Source organism: Myotis lucifugus, unplaced genomic scaffold (assembly GCF_000147115.1).
Source record: "Myotis lucifugus unplaced genomic scaffold, Myoluc2.0 scaffold_715, whole genome shotgun sequence".
In the NCBI taxonomy this organism is placed as follows: Eukaryota; Metazoa; Chordata; class Mammalia; order Chiroptera; family Vespertilionidae; genus Myotis; species Myotis lucifugus.
This window is the reverse complement of record NW_005871763.1, coordinates 30,559-51,752: the sequence shown is the minus strand read 5'-3', so window position 1 is coordinate 51,752 and position 21,194 is coordinate 30,559. Positions and strand designations below refer to the sequence as shown.

Genomic DNA, 21,194 nt, shown 5'->3' with positions numbered 1-21,194 from the left:
TATGGTCATGCCTGGGATCTAAACAATCCCGTATCCAATTTTATAAGGAAAATGCATCAGCCGGGGTCTCACTTGGCCCAAGGGCTTTATAATGATTGCGCATGTGTTCTCCAACTTTCTGCCACGTTTCTAAGTTAACGGTTCCTTCCTCAGGAAACCAAGAGCAGACCTCCTGAATGAATTTTTAAACATTTTCTACTTGCTTGTCATTAACCTTAGTTCCTTTACTGTTGAGCATAGACTTTAACATTTGCCCATAAAGGGCATTTTTCCTAGATTCTAACTGTCCCATGCTTTACTCCCAACTATCAAAAAATTGCTCCTCCCTTACCTTAACGAGCGCACTCTCTATCCGGAGGAGTTCCTCACCGTTTGCTTCCCAAGTCCTCAGGTCCCTGGCTTTCGGGCACCAATTTGTCAGGGCCAGCCTGACAGGTTGAACTGGGCTGAGGTAGGGAGGTGGAAATTGAGAAAAGAAAGAAAGACAGGAGAGCGGGATCGGAAGGACTACAGATCAATCGAGGAACTGCAGTAAGTTTATTAACCACGCAATGCCTTTTATACACAAAACACTGAATAGGAGGTCTGTCAAGAGGAATGCATTCTTTGTTCCTCTTAATCTCTAAGGGAGGACAGAGCAGAAGGACAAGTTCTCGGTACAGCAAATCTCAGTAAATAGTTACAGACTTCTTGATAAGCCATGAAAGGCTGTTCTCATTCTACGAAGGTTGCTCTCATTCTACTGATAACCGCCATCCAAACAAGTCTGGGAAAACTGTGTGGGTAAGGGTCCCAGCCTTGCTAGCCCCTTCAGGTGCAAGGACTGTGTCAGCTTACACCCGGTCTCCAACAGCCAAAGGCTGGGACCCCTGAGTCTGGGCTCGCCGTTGGGAGTGAGCCACCCCGAGAGAACTGGGTAAGCGGGGCCCTGCACCCAGGGGCGCTGACACGTGGGTGGCGTGTAATGGGCGCATGGAGACTTGGTCGACTGTCCTGATGATACCGATCCTAGGAAGTGCCGTCAGATGCGCTAGCTGACGATTTCACACGATCTGACCGCAGTCGCAGAGACCTCGGTAGTTCGGTTGCAGTTAGCGAGCAGAATCCGCCCTAAATGCATGTCCTTCCTTTTCCGACAGAAGACCCACCGAAGAGGGCCGAGGTCGGAGCGGCACTGCGCCCTGCGGTAAGGCCTAGGCTACCGGGGTTTAGTATAGAACTTGGGTGTCTTGTTTCCTTAAATGCCCTGAAGTTGCCTTGACGTTGTACAGTTGTAGTTTTACGTGTTTATGATGCACTACCTCATTGCATAATTGCAGTGGCTAGGAGATCGTTGCCCCTAACCGGAACTAAAATCGTAGCTGTACGCATAGACAAAGTCCATTAAAATGTCTCCTGGCTTGGTCAACGTTAGTTAATCCAGGTGGTGCCTGGAGCAGTACTGGGAACGGTGAGCTTGACTGCTCTGATGAAATCACCCATAGGAAGTGCCGTCAGAAGCGATAACTGACGATAATTCCTGGCTGACTGCAGTCAACAAGGGCTCAGGCGGCTGGTGCCCAGGAGTAAGTTGGTCTGCATTGTGACCCTTAGTTTCTACATTCACCCAGGTTGCATATGAATGAACTGGCAAGAGCTGAGGACTGCAGTGGAGCATTGGCCTGCAACGAGGTAAGCCTGTGGTCTGTGGAGAGGTGAGTGGGTGAGTAGGCTTAGCTGGCAGTTGAGTCTGGTGAAGTCGTACTAGGTCAGATATTGGCAGTGGAGCAGAGTGCAGAGCATACCCTGGAGCTCTTTTTTCACTTTATGGATGTATAATCCTGAGAAAATTGCCTTCCTGCTCTAACATGTGATTTTCTTCATTCTAAAAGATGATAAGCCTTAGGTTTGTAATGTTTAAAATACTGAGTAAGTGGCGCTTACAATACCCAAGAAGCCAAATAGGACTTAAATCTTAAGGACTGTTAACAGGGACTTAAATTTGTAGTTGAGACTTGTGATCAGAACTGCATCTGCTGACTGTGGGTGTGGTGTTCGTTCCCCCAGGCTCTGAGTGCTGAAGAATGGTGACCAGTGCAGGCCAAAGCTGGTGATGGTGGTGGTGATGGTGGCAGCGGCAGCAGCTTACCCTGGGGACAGGTAAGATTCCATCTGGACAGTGATTGCCCCCATGGTCAATGAATGAGCAGCTAGTTTTGTTAGCATGAACTTGCAGAAAAGGATATCAAATGATGAAATCACCCAAAATAGCTGGAATTACCGGCAGATTGTGTGGTGGTGAACTTACGGTTTTCTGAAGATATCCTATGCTGTGCATGACTGCTGTTTGGAGTAGGAAGTGTGACTGATACTTCGTTCCTTGCAGGCTGTTTTTTCTAACGGATGGTCCACCATGCTGCAGCAGGGGCAGAACTTGAAGTTCCAAGGACCAGTAGTCACCATCAATTTGGACTCCAGACGGAAACCTAGGCTTCAGCATTTGGTGTACAAAGTCTCACCTTGCCCCACTGGCTTGGCTCAGTGGATAGAGCATCGGCCTGCGGACTCAAGGGTCCCAGGTTCAATTCTAGTCAAGGGCACATGCCCAGGCTGCAGGTTTGAATCCCCAGTGGGGGGTGTGCAGGAGGCAGCCGATCTGATTCTCATCAGTGTTTCTCTCTACCTTCCTCTCTGAAATCAATAAAAAATATATTTAAAAAAAAGAAAGTCTCACTTTGTGCTAAGTATCAGGCCAGTCTTACCAATGAGGGCCAAGAAATGGATTTTGACCACCTTTTTGTAGGACAAGCACTTTGGTGTCATTACATTCATGAGTTTTCTAGTATTGTCCCTCGCTCAAAAGGAGCTTATGTACATTTTAGTATTTGTTATATTAGGCAAGGGTCCAAGTTCTGAAATGTCCTCCTGAAATTAATATCCATGCAATTATCATAAACAATAAAGGATGGTCTTTGGTATTGGTTCTTAAAATGTGTATTTGAAGAAAGTTAAACTTGGTCACTGCTGGGAAATATTAGCAGTCCAGGTACTCAACTTCCCTGTGGTCTAAGCTGTTCTCATTTGCCTTGGAGGCTAAAAGTCCCAGAGCATCTAAACATCCATACACTTAGTCCAGTCCCTAGTTCCTCGGGAACTGTCCTTTCCCTGGCCCTCCTAGTAACTCCTAAAGTGCGCTGTGCCTGCCCCCATCTTGCCTTCCTGAGTTGGAATTTTGCCTTCTAGCCTGTTGGGCTGCACTTGCTAGTCCTCTGATGGCCTGAGGTAATCATCAGGCACCTGAAATGACTTTCTCTGGCTCAAGATTGGTTGCCAGGATTTGCTGTTTATATTTAAAGAGGATTTTTAAAAGCTTGGTGGGCCTTGGTTAAGGGTGGATGGAAACTTGCTTTGGGGACCTTTTCCCTATCAAGGCTGTCTTTGGAGGGACAAGATCTGCGTTCCTGTCCTTCCATGATAGCTTTTGGGAATGTGCTGAGTTAAGGACTATATTCAGAGACAGTACTGGAAAAGGGTCCTTAAACTGGCAACACTGGAACCACCCATGGTGAAGTCTGTCTTTGGGAGTGTGTGTGGGGTTTCTCAGTGGGCTCTTCCATTTGCTCCTGATACCTTAGGATGTTCTACATTGAAGGCTGGTGGCTGGTTCCATGGCCAGGCCTCTGGAATCATGGGGTTGAGGGCTGAGACTGGAAGTCGGTTACAAGGAGCCCAGGGGTTCACAAGGAGGAGGTAGGCAGCCTGCAGTCCCAAGGGCGACTGCTCCTGGAATCTGGCAGCCAGGAACCCAGGCTCCCTACCCGGAGGGCCACTCAGGAGATGGGGTACCGAGATGCCAACCTGCCTTGCGCACATTTAGCATCTGGCTGGAGTGTGCTGCCCTGAACAGGACAACTGTGAAGTAAAATTAGAAAGTCCCGGGTTGGATGTAGGCCCCAACTACACTCACAGCTCACGCTTCCAGCACCCCAACCTGTAAGTGGGGAGGACGAGGGCTGACTCCTGAGCCAGGGATGACTTCTCAGGAGCCAAACAAAGAGAACGGAGATGGACGAGGGGTACGATGGACCCGTGAGAAGTGTTACCTTTTCCCAGATTCTGTGATCTGGCTTCCCATGGGGGCTGCTTGGGTAGTGACTCTGCCTCAGCCATCATACCCCACAAGGACTACCTGGTGAGGCCCCACTTCCATGTCACGTCTGAGCTGGACCTGCAGTTTCCCTGCCCTCGAGGTCTTTGGGGGAGGCCACACAGTCCCCTGCAGGGTCCTGGTCCACTGTTCCATCCCAAGCCTCCTCTACACAGCCTGGGCTCTCGCCCAGCTCCAAGATGGTGGGGAGGTGGCCCTGCTTCGGGGAGCGCTTGCGCAGGCTGAGCAGGAAGGGCTGGGGCAAGGAGAAGATGTCCACGTTGTTGCCCAGATCAATCCACGTGACATTGGGGAACTTGCTGGGGTCCTTAAGGGTGTCGGTGAGGTCACGCAGCAGCGCTCGGGTCAGCCGGTTGCCGTTGAGGGCCAGCGTGGTGAGGCGGGGCAGCGTGCTGAGTGCCGGCAACAGCTGGAGGACCATGTCATCCGTGAGGCCCGTGAAGCCCAGCTCCACACTGTCCACCTGCTCCCCACAGCGCTGCAGGTAGCTGCTCACCCGCTCCAGGTCACGCGAGGTCAGCGGGATGCCCGACAGGTCTACCGTGTTGTCCAGAGGGCTTCCAGCCAGGACAGCCTTGAGGCTGAAGGGGAGAAGGGACAAGCAGGGTTCAGGTAATGGGGCCGTAATGGGGCCGGGCTCTCTCCCAGGGCAGCAGTGACGGCACCACAGAGCCAGCCTCTGCTCCAGGGATGGGAGGGAACAGACCCTAGTCCCCGGCACTACCCCGCATCTCGGCCTGGCTGGGCCCCGCTGGCCAGAGCCGAGGGACCACAAGGGAAAGCCCAGTGCTTCTGCAGTGACTAAGGGTACACTCCAGCCACAGTGCCTGGGTTTGCATCTTACCTCCTTCCTACTCAGTGTGACCTTTACTTATTAGGTCCTTAACCTTTCTGCTCCTCAGTTATTTTCTGGAAAAAATGGAGCTAGTTGAGTGCTACAGGGTTGTTACGTGAAGATAATAAATGCAAAGCATTTAAAACAGGGCCTTGTTTGGGTGATGAATAAATAGTTGCTGCTGACATTATTCATCACCTGAGCACTTCCTGTGTTAAGGCCATCTTCCCCACCAAATGGGGATCCTTAGGGAGATCCCCGCAAGACAGCAGACAGGGGCTGCCAGCCCGGTGGGAGCTGCTGACCCTGGTGGCCGAGTGCTCTCCACTCCCTGCCTTCTGCCATTGCTCTTTCTTCCCCTGCTCCTTGCTCTGGCCACAGCTCCCCATTTCCAGGTGCCTCAGGAGAGTGTGTGTGTCGGGAGGAAGGGAGGGGGGGTAGTGGTGTTAACAGCCTGCACACATTAGTAGCAGCAGCCTGAGCAGGCAAACCCCTATCCTCTATGCTCGGGACCTCCTGACGCTGAAAGGCCACCTCAGTGTGCTCATCTTGCCGAGCCCCCGGGAGTTTGAAGGTGAAGCTCTCCAGGCATGACATCTAAGGGCCAGGAACACTGCCGGCACTTGTTTAGGGTGATTTAGTGTTGGCTGTAATTCTCATTACTGTTATTAATAAAGCAGGCCTATGACAGCAGGGAAATGGGAAGTGGGTGGTTAACAGCCTGAGCCTGGGGTGTGAATCTGGCCCTGCCACTTCTCAGCCGGCTGATCGCGGCCAAACGGCAACAGTAATAGTCCCTACCTTGGTCAGTCCTTCAAGTGTTTGTTAAGCTACTAGGTGCCAGGCACTGCCCTAGGCACCAAGGCCATAGTGGTGAACAAGATGGACAAGACTCCCGTTTTCACTCTGCTGGACAGCGGCTGGACAACAAACAAGACAACCTGAGAGTCAAGTGAGAGAGTAGCCTGGGGGGGTGGGCACGGCTACTCAGGAAGGCTGCTTTGAGGAGGTAACATTTGAGCTGACGAGTAAGGAGAAAGCAGGCCATCGGGAGGGTTTGTGAGTTTCAGCAGAGGGAGTGCAGTGCAAAGGCCCTGAGGTTGGAAAGAGCTTGGTGTGTCTGAACCAGCAAGAAGGAGAGTGTAGCAGGGGGCACAGGAGAGTGGGAGGGAGAGAGAGAGGGGCTGGGGACCCATCACATAAGGCCCTGCTTGCATTTCACTCAATGTGACCAGAAGCCGCCTTAGAGGAGCAGAGCTGAAAGAAGAATGGACTGAGCACGCGTGTGTTGGGGGGAGACAGTAGAAGAGGCCCCCGGATTCCAACAGAGCTCACACTGCCAGCTTTTCAAACCTAAACAACTAGCTCACAAAATGTCCTCCTGGCATTCCAGGTCCCAGGGGTTCTCCCGTCCTGCTCTGTCTGCATATATGGCCCCTGCCCTCAGCCAGTGGGAGCCTCACTTCCTTCCCCCGCTTGGGGGTGGGGTTGTCTGGAAGGGAAAGGAGCCCCTTTCTTCTCAGGGAGGGGCAGGCCTTCCTCCCCCAGCTGCAGACTGGAGGGTGAGCCCACAGCAGCCTCGGGAATGCTCATGTCCTCCCCCAGGAAGTCTTCCTTCCAGGATCCCTTGCATCCACTTCCTGCCATGGCCACAGGTTCTGTGTCCCATGTGGCCTCCTCTCCCCAGTCTCAGGGGCCACAAAGCCCCTGAGGGTTCTCACTGCTGCATGAACCAGGGATGTGCTGGGGTCTGGGCCTCCCGAGGGGATAACCAGGAGGCACTGGGGTTCAGTGAGTGCGAGTGCCCACGTTCACTGCACCAGGAATTAGAAACTCATGTCCCCCTCCCCACCCATCCATTGAGATGGGCCCACATCCCCAGCGCCCACCCCACAGACCAGGGCCCTGCCTCCAGGGCCTCTCATGGCTCCTGCTACCTGGAATGCCCACCACTGAATTCTCTCATGCTCACCAGCTCCGGGCAGCCTTCCAGCTCTTCCCTTCACCCCGCTCCCCTGGGAGGGGTGCTGTGTCATGTCACACACCCAGCCTGACACAGACCGTCTTTGGGCTGCCCTTGTAGAAGGAGCCTGGGCAGGGGGGCAGGCAGACCCACCTCAGGTGACCATGACTCACCAGGCCTGTGGCTTCCTCTTCACCAGCCCCCGGTGCCGCCTCCACTGGGAGTGGGGGCTGAGATGGTATGTCAGCTGCCGGCACAGCTTCTCCATGGCGCCTAGTGCATCGCCCTCCTGCAGAGGCAACCACAGGGTGTGTGTGTGAGAGCCCGGCCCCCCACCTCCAGCTTCCTGTCCCTGCAGAAAGCATGGCACCCAGGCTGAGCTGGGGCGCCGACCCTCTGGCTCAAGGTGGGTGCCCTTCGCAGAGAGCAGTGGGTAAAATGATCTGCATGATGGTTTCAGTTTTTGCGAATTAGTTGCTACGATTGAAAAACTGGAGCTTTATATAAAAGTCGGGATTCCAGGTGATCTGACAACTCATTGGGGTGAGTTGCCAGCTGATCCCTTAGCAGGACTCTCTGTGGTCCCGGCCGCTCCCCTACACTCAGGGCCATTCTGCTCGTTCACTGGTTCAACAAATACTTACCGAGCACCTGGTGCCAGACACTTGTCCTCAGAGCTGAGGACGCAGCCATGAACAAACGCCCTTGCTCTGTATTTCACACGGGACAGAGGAGAGTGAGATGTTGTCATCATGTCTCTTACCCAGGTCCAAAGTGGGAAAATAACAGAACGAAGGAGCCACGTCTTTCACAGCCCAATTCATTGATCTGTTACCTGTCTGGCCCATCAGCATTTGAGTTTTTTTTTGTTTTTTGTTTTTTTTTTAGCAGCATTTGAGTTTGAGACCCTGGGGTTATGCTCTGAATTGTGTCCTTCCCAAAGTTCTTTTTTTTTAAAAAAATATGTTTTTATTGATTTCAGAGAGGAAAGGAGAGGGAGAGAGATAGAAACATCAATGATGAGAGAGAATCATTGATCGGCTGCCTCCTACACGCCTCCACCTGGGGATGGAACCCATAACCCAGGTATGTGCTCTGACTGAGAATCGAACCATCAACCTCCTGGTGCACAGGACGATGCTCAGCCAACTGAGCCACACCGGTTGCCCCCTCCCCCCCCCCCCACCAGAATGTGACTGCATTTGGAGGTAGGGCCCTTAAAGAGTAGTTAAGGTAAAATGAGGCCGTGGGGCCTAACCCAGCGGCTGGTGTCCCCATAAGAGATCAGGACGCAGACGTGCGCTGAGGGAAGACCTTGTGAAGACGGCCGTCTGCAAGCCACGGAGAGAGGCCTCAGAGGAAGTGAATCTGAAGACACCTTGAACTTGGACTTCCGGCCTCCAGAACTGGGAGAAGTAAGTTCCTGTGGTTTAAGTGGTGTTTTTTCATGGCAGCCCCGGCACATGAATGCCCTGGGTTAAAGGTGGCAGCAGAGAGACTCCAACTCCATCCCAAGGGAAGTCAAATCAACAAACAGTCACTGAGCCCCGGGAGAGTGCCGAGAGTGTGTGCTTCCACCAGAGGCTGAGGCCAGCGTGCCAGGGCTTGGGATGAGACCCACCTGTGACCAGCAAATGTGGGTGTGGGGAGGTTTAGCTGTTAACCCAGGTTCCAGGGCTCGGCAGCGCACCTTGCAAGAGTGAGCCCTTGGTAAAAGCCAGCTTGGTTTTTATTTATCATTACTAGGGCCCTGGTGCACATGCACTAGGGGACGGGGGGGGGGGGGTTGCCCTCAGCCTGGCCTGCCTCTCTCATACTCCGGGAGCCCTCAGGGGATGTCCTACTGACGGCTTAGGCCCGCTCCCCCTTCGGGAGGCGACTGGCTGATCAGGGGAAGGTGCTGCCCCCATCACCCCGCTGCTGCTGCCACTGCCAGCCGCGATGGTTGCCAGGCCTGAGCCCTGAGCCCTGCAACTGCCGAGGTTCACAGCTGCTTTAGCCTACAGCTGCCATAAGGCCACGGCTGCCATGAGTCCCAGGCCTTGCAGCCGCTGTGGCTTTGTCTGGATGGACATCTGGAAGACGTCCACACTAATTAGCATATCACCCTTTTATTAGTATAGATCATCCTCGCTCTGCTAACAGAGGAGCAGCACATTGAGTCATTAAGAGAATGAACTTGGCACCAAAGTGTGGATTCAAATCCTTGCTTTGTCATCTCCTATGTGACTTGGGAAAATCCCTTGACCTCTGTGCCTCTGATCCTCACCTGTACAGGGATAACAGTACCAACCTCACGGGGATGAAATGAGTTCCTACGTGTAAAGTGCTCTGAATGTAGCTGGGCACACAGCATGCTCTCCAGGAATGCTCACTGAATCAATACTGTGCGGTAACCCTGGCCGGTTGCTCCGTAGTTAGAGCGTCAACTCTCAGACTGAAGGGTCACAGGTTTGATTCCCTGTCAAGGGCACATACATGGGTTGCAGGTTCGATCCCCGGCTCCGGCTGGGGAGCGTGCAGGAGGCAACCAATCGATGTGTCTGTCTCTCACATGGATGTTTCTCTCCCTCTTCCTCCTCCCTCCCTTCTAATCTCTCTAAAAACCAATGGAAAAAATATCCTCGGGTTTGGATTAACAACAACAATATATATATGCTGTATATATGGCTGTATACTGTGCTGTATTGTAAAATTGGCACAAACACACAGAACGTCGGCAGGGTAAAGAAGGAAGGGTACTTCTGCCCAGGCTCAGATTTGAGCTGGCTTCTAAGAGCAGATGGATTAGTGACAACACTTGTCCAGGGCTTGGGGGTGTGGAGGGTGTTACTGGTGTGGGGACAGGTGACAATCTGGAGCCTGATTTCTTGCCATTTCCGCAGCTACCACCTTGGCCCAAGCCACTGTTGTCTGCAACCTGGATTAGTGCACACAGACATTACGCTAGGGCTTGATGGAATTCCCACAACACCCTGGTGAAGTAAACGCTTTCATTATCCCCATTTTACAGAGGAGGAAACTGAGGCTCAGAGGGCCAAGGCTGATGAAAAGGCAAGAGGAGACTCTGAGGGAGGGAGACAAGAGACAGAGGAGTTGGAAGAGGGGAGCTGAGTGTCCGAAGAGATGAGCATGTGTACAGGAATCAGCAGACGGAGGCAGGCCCGAAGCGGAATGAAACTGGTTTAAAGGAAACCTCTGGTCTCTGGTTCTCCGAACCCTCACCTCTTCCAAGCGCCTAAGGCTGCCTGTGAGAGGAACAGATGTCACCTGTCACTCCGGGCAAATGCATTCACAACCCCTAGGTTCCTAGACTTTGTTTCTTGCTGAGTCTGGACATAGGGTGAGTGTTGGGAAATAATGGTGCTGCAGCAGGCAGGGCTCCACCATGGGACCAGAGGAATCCCTGCAGGGGCAGACGGTACCACATTCGCATTCTAGGACTGTCCCTCGGACGGGGGATGGAGAAAGGGGTGGACTGGAGGCAGACAGGGTGACTCAGGGCCAGGCCCATCTGCTTATGTGTGGTTTGGGGCACCCCTGCTGGGCCCATGGAAATGGCTGAAAGTGACAGAGGCCACCACACTCGACTGACCATGCACAGGATGGAGGGGATGGGCAGGGAGGGTGAGGAGGGGTCTTGGCTTTGGCCTTGGGACCGTGGTAGAAGGCAAGAGGCTCTGGATAAGAACCAGGTGGAAAGCAGGACGGGAATGCGGGGCTCGTTTCCGCTGGGAGATGTGATGAACTTAGGGGGCTGGACTCAAGACAGGCCCAGGCTGGACATGTCCATCAGCATCTGGTGAAGCCCCTGGCCAGGAAATGAGCTGAGGGGAAGGCAGGGTGAACAGCTGCAGCATCAAAGGGGCAGAGACATACTGGACATGGAGGGACGGAGAAGGCCAGTCAGAGAAGCAAGAGGGGAGCCATGGGCACCAGCGAAGGCTCCAGGAGGGGCTGGCATGGTGAAGGCCAACTTTGGGGGCCAAAGGGAGAAGGGAGGGGACAAGGGATATGGTGCTCTAGAGCCGCAGTTCTTTACCGAGGACTCTCGTACCCTGGGGTCACCAGGGCAGCCCCCAGCAACGGGTGAGCAGTTCAGTTGCGGGGTTTTTAAAAGCTCCCCAGGTGATCCCCATGTGCTGCCGAGGTGGAGAGCACTGTTTCAGGCAAGAAGGACCAGTGGGTAAGAGCTGGTGGTCTGCCCAGCATCTCTCCTGGACCCCAGGACAGAGTGTTGCCAGTCTCCCCAACGCCTGCTCCAAAGCCGAGAACTGGCCCTGGTTGGGTAACTGAGTTGGTTAGAGAATCATCCCCATACACCAAGGTTGTGGGTTCGATCCCCGGTCAGGGCACATACGAGAACCAACCGGTGAATGCATAAATAAGTGGAACAAAAACCCCCGATATTTCGCTCTTTTTCTCTATAAAATCAAAGCTGAGAACCAAGCCCCTCTGCTCCAGCTCCTCCTCCAACCACTTCCCAAGGTTTCCAAAATCAGGACAACTGGGCCCTGATAGGAGGAAGACAGGAGACAAAGCAGCACCAGTGCACGGCACTGCCACAAGGGGGCAGCTGTGTGCAGGGCGAGGCACAGGCTGCTGACCTGGGAGACCAGAGGAGCGGCTCCTGTTCCACTCAATGGGGACAGCAGATACAGTCACCTAACTAAGCGACTAGAGACAAACGTAAGCTATGTCCTCACGGAAGTCTAAACAACAGCTAACATTTCTTGAGCATCTAACACTGCCTGCCAGGCATTGCCTCTGCACTGCCTGCGTGAACTCATCACAACGCTGTAACTCACAACAGTCCTAGGGAACAGGGCTTCTAGTATCTCCACTTTGCAAATGAGGACCCTGGGGCATCAAGAAGGTGAACAGACTGGCAAGCCACACCATGTGTGAGATGGGGTCGGGACCAGACCTCCAGACCTCGCAGGCTCTGAGCTGGGCTCCCAGCTGCCAGCAGGCCCTGTGCTTTGCAAGGCCCTCCTGGAGAGGCGTTTCCTTCATTTGCACCCAGAAAAGACTGAAGCAGCCCCCTCTAATTTCCCTTCATTCCACTGCTTTTCGACAGCCCCCTCCAGGCCTCCCTCCAGCGGAGAACGGAATAAAGCAGGACTGCCCCAGAGGTGGAGCCAGAGCTTGAGGTGGGGAAGGACTGATGGAAGGGGAGGGAGGAGGGAAAGAAGGAGAAAGTGCCGTTGGGGGTTTCAAATGCCTCTCAGGTGCAGAGCAGCTCCCACCCTGTGTAATGTGGGGGCTCGGACAATAAGCAGCACATGTTATGCACATCAGAGATCCCTGCGCCCTGCGCGCCTGGGCTGGAGACTTTCCTTTTAGAGTGTGCACCGCAACAGCCCTTCCCACAACTACATGCCACGCCCAAGCTACAGCTGATTGGCCCAGAAGCGGGCCCTGGCAGAGCCCAGCCAATCAGCCCTTTCCCTGGATCCTGACTCCTCAGGGCTGGACAGAGGTGTGAATCACAAGCCATGGGCTTGGCCTGGTGTCCTGGGAAAGAGCCAGGGAAGAGTGGGTTGGTCTGGGAGGTAGCAGAGGGGAGAAGTCTGCACTGTTTGTAGTTCTAGTCCCTCCTTCAAGCTTGGCTGCCTTTAGCCCCCACAAGGCCCCTCAGTATCAGGGTAAATTCTCTCCCTAGCTTGAGGCAGCCCAGTGGGCTTCAGGTACTTGCAGGTGAGTCCTAGCCAAACTGGAAGCTCCACGGAAGAAGGCAGGAGAGGGGCTGGGGCAAGTCAGGGGTGAGTTGGCACCGCAGGGGGTGGGGGGCTGGAGGCTCTGGAGAAGAATGTTTGAGGGACTCTGACCTGTCCGGGAACGCTATTCAGGGTATTCCTGCACCCCGCCCCTTGAGGGCCCCAGTGCTGGGACAAGGCCCCATGGCTCCAGTGTCAGACAGCAACACCCACCTGGACACGCTGCCCCCAGGCAAACACGCAGAGCTCCCCACTGAGTTATGCCCAAAGCGTCTATCATCCATTCATAAATTCATCCATTCATCAAATATCAAGCTGGAGACCCTGTGCTGGGTTTCCTGCTTGCTCCCTCTCCCCAGTCCATTCTCTGTCCTTCCGTGTGCTCTGAAGGCTGGGCATCACCCAGCCCTCTGGCCCAGGGCTCCCAGCTGCATGACACGAACGGGAGCCTGTGGGAGAGGTCAGGGGGCAGCAGGAGCGGTCAGGCGTTTCTCTTTCACTCCCTCCCTGCGTCAGCCTCCAGGACAGCCCTGGCGGTTCTGGACTCCTGTGCCCTCGCCCGGTCTGCGTCCTCACTGTCTCAGGGCTGACCTGGGCAATCAGCAGAACATGGTAGTGATGGCAGCTAGGTCATAAAGGGTCCTGTGCGTCTGCCTCGCTTTCTCCTGGGCCGCCCGCTCTGGGTGGAGCCGCTGCTATGCCGTGGGGACACTCAGGGGCGCCTATGGAGAGGCCCCGCGGCAAGGCACCCAGGCCTCCTGCCAACCACCACGGATGCCCCACCCTGGGGGCGGGTGCCCACCTCTGTCAAGCCTCCAGATACTCAGCCTTGGCCAGTGTCTCGAGACTCTAAGCCAGGACCAGCCAGCTGAGCAGCTAGGATGCCTGCCCCACAGAGCCTGGACAGCAATGTCTGCGTTGTAAGCCCTAAGCCGCGGGGCGATTTGTTAGGCGGCAATGAGCACACCCGGGTCTGGAAGAGGCATTCTCATCCCGCCTTCAGCAACAACACAGCTTCCACCGCGGCCCGGCAATGACTTCCTGCTGCTGGTCTTTGGGGCCTCAGTGTCCCGTTCCTTTCCTCTATCCTGCCACGCCCCCTGAGAATCTCTTAAAGTTCACAATGGGAAGGGTCTCCTGCTTCATGCCGGCTCTGCTTGGTGCAGACGTGACCGTGACGGGCAGAGCTGCCTCTTGCCCCTTGTGGAGTTTGTGTTCTCGTGGGGAAAGCAGACCCTACATTAGCCAACAAAAAAATAAGCAAGATAATTTTGGAGACGAGCGAGTGAAATGAAAAAATAAGCGAGGAGATGGAGACCAGGGAGCGGCAGGCTGATCAAAGGTCTCTGACAGGTGACCTGCGGGCCAGGCGCCCGGCTGCTTCTCCATCCCACAGACCTGGCAGACGGGCCTGGAGATGCCCCAGCCGGGAGACAGGGGCATGCCCTGATTTGCCTTTTTCTTGCTTCTGAGGCCGTTTTGACTGCTTCCTCTGTGGGTGACCGGACCTCGGGGTCCCTGTGCCTTGGAGGGAGGGGTTCTGAGTTGTGGGGTTAAGGGAGGAGCTGCCAGGCCCTAGGAGGAAGGCCCACTAGAGTCTGGAGGAGGGAACGTGAGACAGGCGGCAGGTGCGGTCAGGGTGGCAGCCAAGCTCCTCAGGTAGGAGGGGATCTGGGTGCGGGGTGGAGGGGGGGGGGCGGGTTGGGGGGTGGGTGGGCCGAGGGGGGCCCAGGGCTGGAGCAGAGTCGGCAGGTGGAGGCGGCAGGACCAGGGGAGGAGTCTGGTTTTATTTAAATCACAGCACAGGCTGCGTTCCATCCCTGCCACAGAGAAAGCGCTCCTTTTGGAAGCTGCTGGAAATGGAGGGATGGGAGAGAAGGAACTGAGACAAGAGAGAAGCCAAGGCATGGAGTGTGCACCCCGCCACCCCCCCACCCCCACCCCAGGTCCCGTGGGCAGGTCTGCGTGAGCCGCCCGGTGCCCCAGCAGGAAGAGGGACAGACCCTCCCACCAAGAAGGGGTTGAGCAGCGCCTGCAGCGCCCGGGCCAGGCGTGAGCGGGCATGAGGAGGGTGGTGGGTGTAAAATGACACTCAGCTCAGGAGGAGGGCACCTGGGGTGGGGACTGAGGCCATGCAGGGCCACCGCCAGACTTAGGTGGCACCTCTGAACAAACAAGGAAAAGCCCCCCTCGGTGGACACAGTCTGCACCAGTGTCCACGGCTTGGGGGGCGAAGAGAGGGCGGGATCAGCACTGTCTCCTGCCGCCTCTGTGCCTGCAGTCTGTGCAGGGCACAGCCGACGACGACGACGATGGAACAGGGGGCCCTGGCCCCACATCGCGGGTGGCTACTCATCGAAACGTGGGCTTCGTGTTGCTGGAGCTCCCCATTTCCAAGATAACTGAACATAGGGATTGTGTGAAATATTTGGATTTTTACCCTTTGGCAATAAATCCAGATTTAATAAAACTTGTGCTGCCGGTGCCAAGGTGCAGCTTCAGCTGTGGACGCCGGGCTTTAGGACCGCCAGGCCCTCAGGCCCACCTCTACCCTCCTGGTGTCTGCACGTGGGGCCCTGTCCTCTTTGGGTCTGGGTATACCAACAAGCCCTTGTTGGGCACGGAGCTGCTCTGCCCAGAAAGATGCCACCTCACCCCCCCCCCCCCGCCGGACCCAGCTGGTTTAGACACAGCCGCCTACCGGCTTGGGGCAGTGGATGTAGCGAGCCAGGCTGATGATGAGGTCGTGGGTGATGGGGTCCACCAGGTTCCGGAAGCTGGCGTAGCGGTACAGCACGTCATCCAGCGAGGTCGACTCCATGCCCAGGTCCTGCAAGGACGAAGGGTGCGCAGAGGTCAGGGGCGGTCCTGCCCTACCCTCACGTCCCACCCAAACGCCCAGAGCAACCCCCTGGAGGCAGCTCAGCCTCCCACACAGCAGGGCCCCGGCAAGGGAGGGCACCCCTCCCCAGAGGCTTCCTAACCTTCCGGAAAGCAGCTAGAGGGCGTCCCAGGGAACCAGGCAAGCCTGCACCCTGGCCTTCCAGTTTATGGCCCTCTCCCAAGAGGCCCGGCTGCCACCTCTCAGGTTCCCCGAGGCCGAGGCCGAGGCTTGCGGGCTAGGCCCCTGGCTGCTTCTCCATCCCTCAGACCTGGCAGACGGCACGCCTGGAAATGCCCCAGCCGGGAGACAGGACCATGCCCTGATGTTTGTCTTTTTCTTGCTTCTGAGGCCGTTTTGACTGCTTCCTCTGTGGGTGACCTGACTCGGGGTCCCTGTGCCTTGGAGGGAGGGGGCTGAGCTGTGGGGTTAAGGGAGAAGCTGCCAGGCCCCAGGAGGAAGGCCCCACCAGGACTCCCAAAGAGAGGGTGTCACGTGGCTCCTCCTAAGGGGAGAGGAGGGGGCCTGGTGCAAAGGACACGGAATGGGGTGGGAACGGTGGCAGAGACCACAGGGACAACATGATCTCACTCGTATGTGGAATCTAATGAACAAAATAAACTGATGAACAAAACAGATCCAGAGCATAGAAGCAGGAACAGATGTTGAACCTCAGAGGGAAGGCGGGGGAGGGTGGGTGGGTGGGAAGAGATCTACCAAAGACCTTGTGTGCACATATGCATGGCCCATGGACACAGACAATAGTGTGTAAAAGCCTGGGGCGGGGGAGGGGGGCAGGCTAGAAAGGGTCAATGGGGGGAAAAAGGGGACATATGTAATACTTTCAACAACAAAAAAACCCACTGGGACATGGGACAGAGGTTCCCTAAGCCTGAGGAAGGACAAGGATCTGGCGGGGGGGCGGGGGGGGGTCCCACACACATATGAGAGCCCCTGCAGACTCCTGCCCACCATCCCGAGGCTCTCGGCACTTGGACTAGAGCGGGACCCAGTAGCCCTGCTCCAAATGTTCTGTTTGTGTAAGACCCCAAACTCCTGCACAATCCCCAGGCAAGGGCGGACCCCACACTTGAATTTCCCACCAGCCAGGGTGGTGGGAGCTTGAAATGGAGCAAACTGCTTTGAAGAAGAAACATGGTTTTCTACCCTAGTGTTGGACTAAACTTCCACTGTGAAAGAGCACGGATACACCTTCTACCTTTTCCCAAACCCTCTCCCCAGTTCCTGTTGTCGGGGACAGGAAGTATGGGTGACAGGTGACCTCCAGCAGGGGTTGTCCTGTGGGATGTCTTGGCAATAAATCTTGGCAATAAATTGTGCTGCCGGTGCAAAGGTGCAGCCTCAGCCGTGGACACCGGGCCTCAGGACCCCCAGGCCCTCAGGCCCACCTCTACCCTCCTGGTGTCTGCACGTGGGGCCTGTCCTCCTTGGGTCTGGGTATACCAACCAGCCCTTGTTGGGCACGGAGCTGCTCTGCCCAGAAAGATGCCATCCCCCCCACCCCGACCCAGCTGGTTTAGACCAGCGGATGTCCTGAACCTTTCTAAGTGCCTTCCCTGCCTGACTCAGAATTCACATCATCATTCCCAGTTTACAGGTGAAGAAACTGAGGCCTGAGCGGCTGACTTCAACGGCCGGACATCTAGGAAGGGAATGGACAACGGCTGACTACAATGAACACTGCTGCATGGTACATTTGAAAACTATTAAGAGTAGATCCTTGTTAAAAAGAAAAAAGAAATAACAGGCCACAATGGAGTCACTTTTGCTAAGCTACAATACCAAACAAAGCCTTACTAACCGACCTAATTGCAGTTGCACTTCCCCCAGGAATGACATTTTAAAGCACTCAGTGGGGTGTCCTGCCAGCACTAGTGAGGTGGCAACCCTGCCCTCCCAGAGGGAAGGAGATACTCCATCCTCCGAACTCCTCAGTGCCTCCCTTTCTGCCCCTAAATACCTCCCAGGTGACTCACAGAGCGCCTTCTAGTGACTATAGAAGTTGCTCAAAATATGAGAACTAGAACTACCATACAATCCAGCGATCCTGCCTCTGGGAATATATCCAAAGGAAGTGAAAACAGGCTATGGAAGAGCTACCTGTACTCCCAAGTTCATAACAGCTAAGACTGGAGACCACCTGTGTCCATCAGCGGGGGAAGGGAAGATGTGATATACCAGGTATGTCATGGAACACCATTCAGCCATGAGGACATCTGCCACCTGCCACAACATGGATGGAGCCTGAGGACATTATGCTAAGGGAGGTCAGTCAGAAAGAGAAAGACAATGCCCTAGCCATTTGGCTCAGTGGATAGAGCACTGGCCTGTGGACTGAAGGGTTCCGGGTTCGATTCCGTTGAAGGGCACATCCCTGGGTTGTGGACTCGATCCCCAGTGTGAGGTGTGCAGGAGGCAGCCGATCTCTCTCATTGATGTTTCTATCTCTCCCTTCCTCTCTGAAGTCAATAAAAATATATTTTTTAAAAAGGAGAAAGACTGATACTATATATTTTGTATAGTACGTGCAATCTAAAAAGAACCAAACTCAAAACAGGAGTGGATGGTGGTTACCAGGGGCTGGGGAATGGGTGAGGTGTTAAGGGCACATACTTGCAATAGGAACCTGACACAGGCAGTGATTATAGACACAAAACTATGTTCTTAACATTCAACTTGCTAAGAGACTAGCTCTTTTTTGTTAATCTTCACGCAAGGATATTTTTCCCACTGAGTTTAACCCCTAGAGTGCTGGGGAGCGCGATCGTACTCCTCCTGTCTTTCACCAAAAGTGCCGGGAGCGCTATCAAAGCTTCGAAATGGCGTCCAGTTCTAAGTCTGCTTTTATTAGTGATGATGATATTGCTAAATATGTCAATGTAGTAAAGGTTTCCTTAAGTTTTTGAATATGTAACTTCATTTACTTGCGATTCTAATTTTTTTCCTAAACTGCTGTAAAATCAGCAAAAATGCCTTGGCAATTTTAGCGTAGTTCCTAGGATATTGGTTGGCACTCAAAGGGTTAAGAGAGAATGGAAAGGAGGGAGGGAGGAGGGAGGGAGGGAGGAAGAGGAAGAGAAAGAGAGAGACTCCAATGTGAGAGACACATCCAGCTGGGGATGGAACATGCATCCAGGTACATGAAAAAGAATACAAAGACTTAGGTTACATAGGTCAGTCTTTTAAATTAAAAAAATTTTTTTTTGGTAAATTCCATGTTAATGCCCAGTGGTTATTCATTCAGGCATCTCTACTATATAAGGATTAAATAATTGCTCTTTTTTTGTCCTTAAAACTCCCAAACTGTAAACCCCTACATGGAATTCTGATGTAGTGAAAACTATATTAACATTTCTACAACCTGGATTTTGCACATTACTGCCATTCAAAGCATGTCCTGCTTTATTAACTGTACTAGAGGCCCAGTGCATGAAATTCGTGCACGGAGGGGGGGGGGTGTCCCCTCTCCAATCTGGGACCCCTCGGGGGATGTCTGACTGCTGGACATCCCTCTCACAATCCGGGACTGCTGGCTCCTAACCACTCGCCTGCCTGCCTGCCTGATTGCCCCCAACTGCCCTCCCCTGCTGGCCTGATCTTGCCCCCAACTGCCCTCCCCTGCCAGCCATCTTGTGGTGGCCATTTTGTGACAATGTGAGGGCAGTCATCTTGTGGCAGACATGTTGTGACGATGTCGCTCAAGGGTGTCATGCCACCTAGGCTTTTATTATATAGGATATGTGTTCAGTGAAGGACTACAGGATTATGATCTTTGATCACAGAGTTTTTGTCTTCGTGACAAAGTAGTGCTTACTTACTACAATATTACAGTAATGGAGTCACCTGTAAACACTTTCTGAAAAGGCTGCAGATATTAAAATTGTACTTGTCATTATGACTGAATAAACATTAATTGATTTTCCTAAAACAGATAAACAAAGAGTATAAAGAGAGATCCTGATACCAAAAGCAGTGTGAGTAAGGATCTTGAGGTGGGAGAGACACTATTGTGATTTATATTTGCTCTTTGGTCACAATCCCTGCCTCATAGCTCTGGGGACTCTTGGAATTTCCTAAGCATTGAGAGGGGAATTTTGTCTTTTGTCATGTGAATGGGGTGACTTGTGGAGCCCATGTAAGGATGGGGGCCAATTGTCAATGGAACCAACCATGTGATTAGAGGTTTGGAAGTTTTAGTCCCTCCCACCCACCCCCACCTCCACCCACCCGTGCCTCCGCCCACCGGTGCCTCCCAGATGGGAGGTTGAATCAATCGCCAATGGCCAGTGATCTAATCAATAACACCTATGTGACGAAGCCTCCATAAAAACCCAAGAGTTGGGAGGGCTTCCAGGTTGGTGAACAGGTGAGATTCGGGGAGAGCGGCCAGCTGGGAGAGGGCAGGGAAGCACCTCACCCTTTGCCCATACGTTCCCTATCCATCTCTTCCATCTGGATGTTCCTGAGTTATATCCTTTTACAATAAACCAGTGGTCTAGTAACATGTTTCTGAGTTGTGTGAGCCATTTTAGCAAATTAATCAAACCCAAGGAGGGAGTTTTGGGAACTATGATGTATAGCCACTTGACCAGAAGTACAGGTAACAACCTGGATGGTCAATTGGCCTCTTGAATTGGAGGGGTCATGGGAACCTTCCATCTATGGTCAATCGGCAGAAGCACAGGTAAAATGGGCTTGTGTCTGGCATTTGAAGTATGCGTGTGGGTGGGGCAGTCTTATAGAACTGAACTCTTAACTTATAGAATCTGATACTATCTCTGAGTAGATGGTTTCAGAACTGAGTTGAATTTTCAGACCCCGGCAGGCGTCTGAGAATTGTTTGTTGGTGTGGACCCCCTACCATGGGAAATTGGGTCTCAGAACACCAATTTAGGAGATTATCCGGGAATATTTGGGAAGGACCAATGTAATCACAAGGGTCCCCCTAAGAGGGAGACAGGAGGGCCAGAGAGAGGAGAGGTGTGACAACAGAAACAGAGGTCACGGTGGAAGAGGGACCTGAGCCACAGGAGGGCAGCCTTTGGAAGGGGAGGAAACGGATTTTCCCCTAAAACTTCAGAAGGAAGGCAGGTTTGCCAACACCTGGATTTCACCCAATATGACCCATTTTGGACTTCTGACCTCCTGAACTGTAAGTTAATAAAATTATGTTCTTTTAAGCCACTAAGTTTGTGGTATTAGTTACAGCACAATAGAAAATGAATACCCAATAGAAAGTGGACAAAAGAAGTGAACAGGCATTTCACGGCAAAGGAAATACATGGGTCATTAAACAGAGAGAGTCAACATCTTCAGTCATCTTAGCCAGCTTCAGGCTGCAGAACAAAGTGCACAGACAAGGTGGCTTAGAACAGACAGTCCCGATACAAGGAATCGAAGATGGCGGCATAGGTAAACACTGGAGACTGCCGCCGTGGACAACCACTTCAAAAATACAACTAAAAGTCGGAGCGGACATCAACCAGAACCACGGGAAGGCTGGCTGAGGAGAGTCTCTTCAACTAGAAGCAAAAACAACAGCATTCCGACGCTCAGCGGAGGCGCAGTGTGGAAAATTTAAAGGTACGGTGGTGCGGCGGTGCGCGCGCAAAGCGGGCTGGCGGCTG

General features: G+C 53.6%; 1 protein-coding gene and 3 non-coding genes across 4 annotated transcripts in view; 3 read left to right on the top strand and 1 right to left on the bottom strand.

The window, feature by feature from the left end:
* The first annotated feature begins 989 nt into the window (after positions 1–989).
* LOC111823833 lies at positions 990–1,058 on the top strand. Its single transcript, XR_002826942.1, has one exon. It is a non-coding gene; the product is annotated as a small nucleolar RNA SNORD49 (small nucleolar RNA).
* Positions 1,059–1,461: 403 nt separating this feature from the next.
* LOC111823832 lies at positions 1,462–1,529 on the top strand. The gene has a single exon (XR_002826941.1). It is a non-coding gene; the product is annotated as a small nucleolar RNA SNORD49 (small nucleolar RNA).
* Positions 1,530–2,226: 697 nt separating this feature from the next.
* LOC111823834 lies at positions 2,227–2,299 on the top strand. Its single transcript, XR_002826943.1, has one exon. It is a non-coding gene; the product is annotated as a small nucleolar RNA SNORD65 (small nucleolar RNA).
* Positions 2,300–2,955: 656 nt separating this feature from the next.
* The window catches only part of LRRC75A (leucine rich repeat containing 75A), a 21,615-nt gene continuing 3,376 nt past the window's right edge, over positions 2,956–21,194 (bottom strand). Inside the window, exons 2-4 of the mRNA XM_014447783.1 lie at positions 15,367–15,495; positions 7,119–7,234; positions 2,956–4,728 (exon numbers count right to left, since the gene is read on the bottom strand). Coding sequence (XP_014303269.1) covers positions 4,191–4,728; positions 7,119–7,234; positions 15,367–15,495 — 783 coding nt within the window. The 3' untranslated portion in view covers positions 2,956–4,190. The remainder of the gene's footprint in view (positions 4,729–7,118; positions 7,235–15,366; positions 15,496–21,194) is intronic.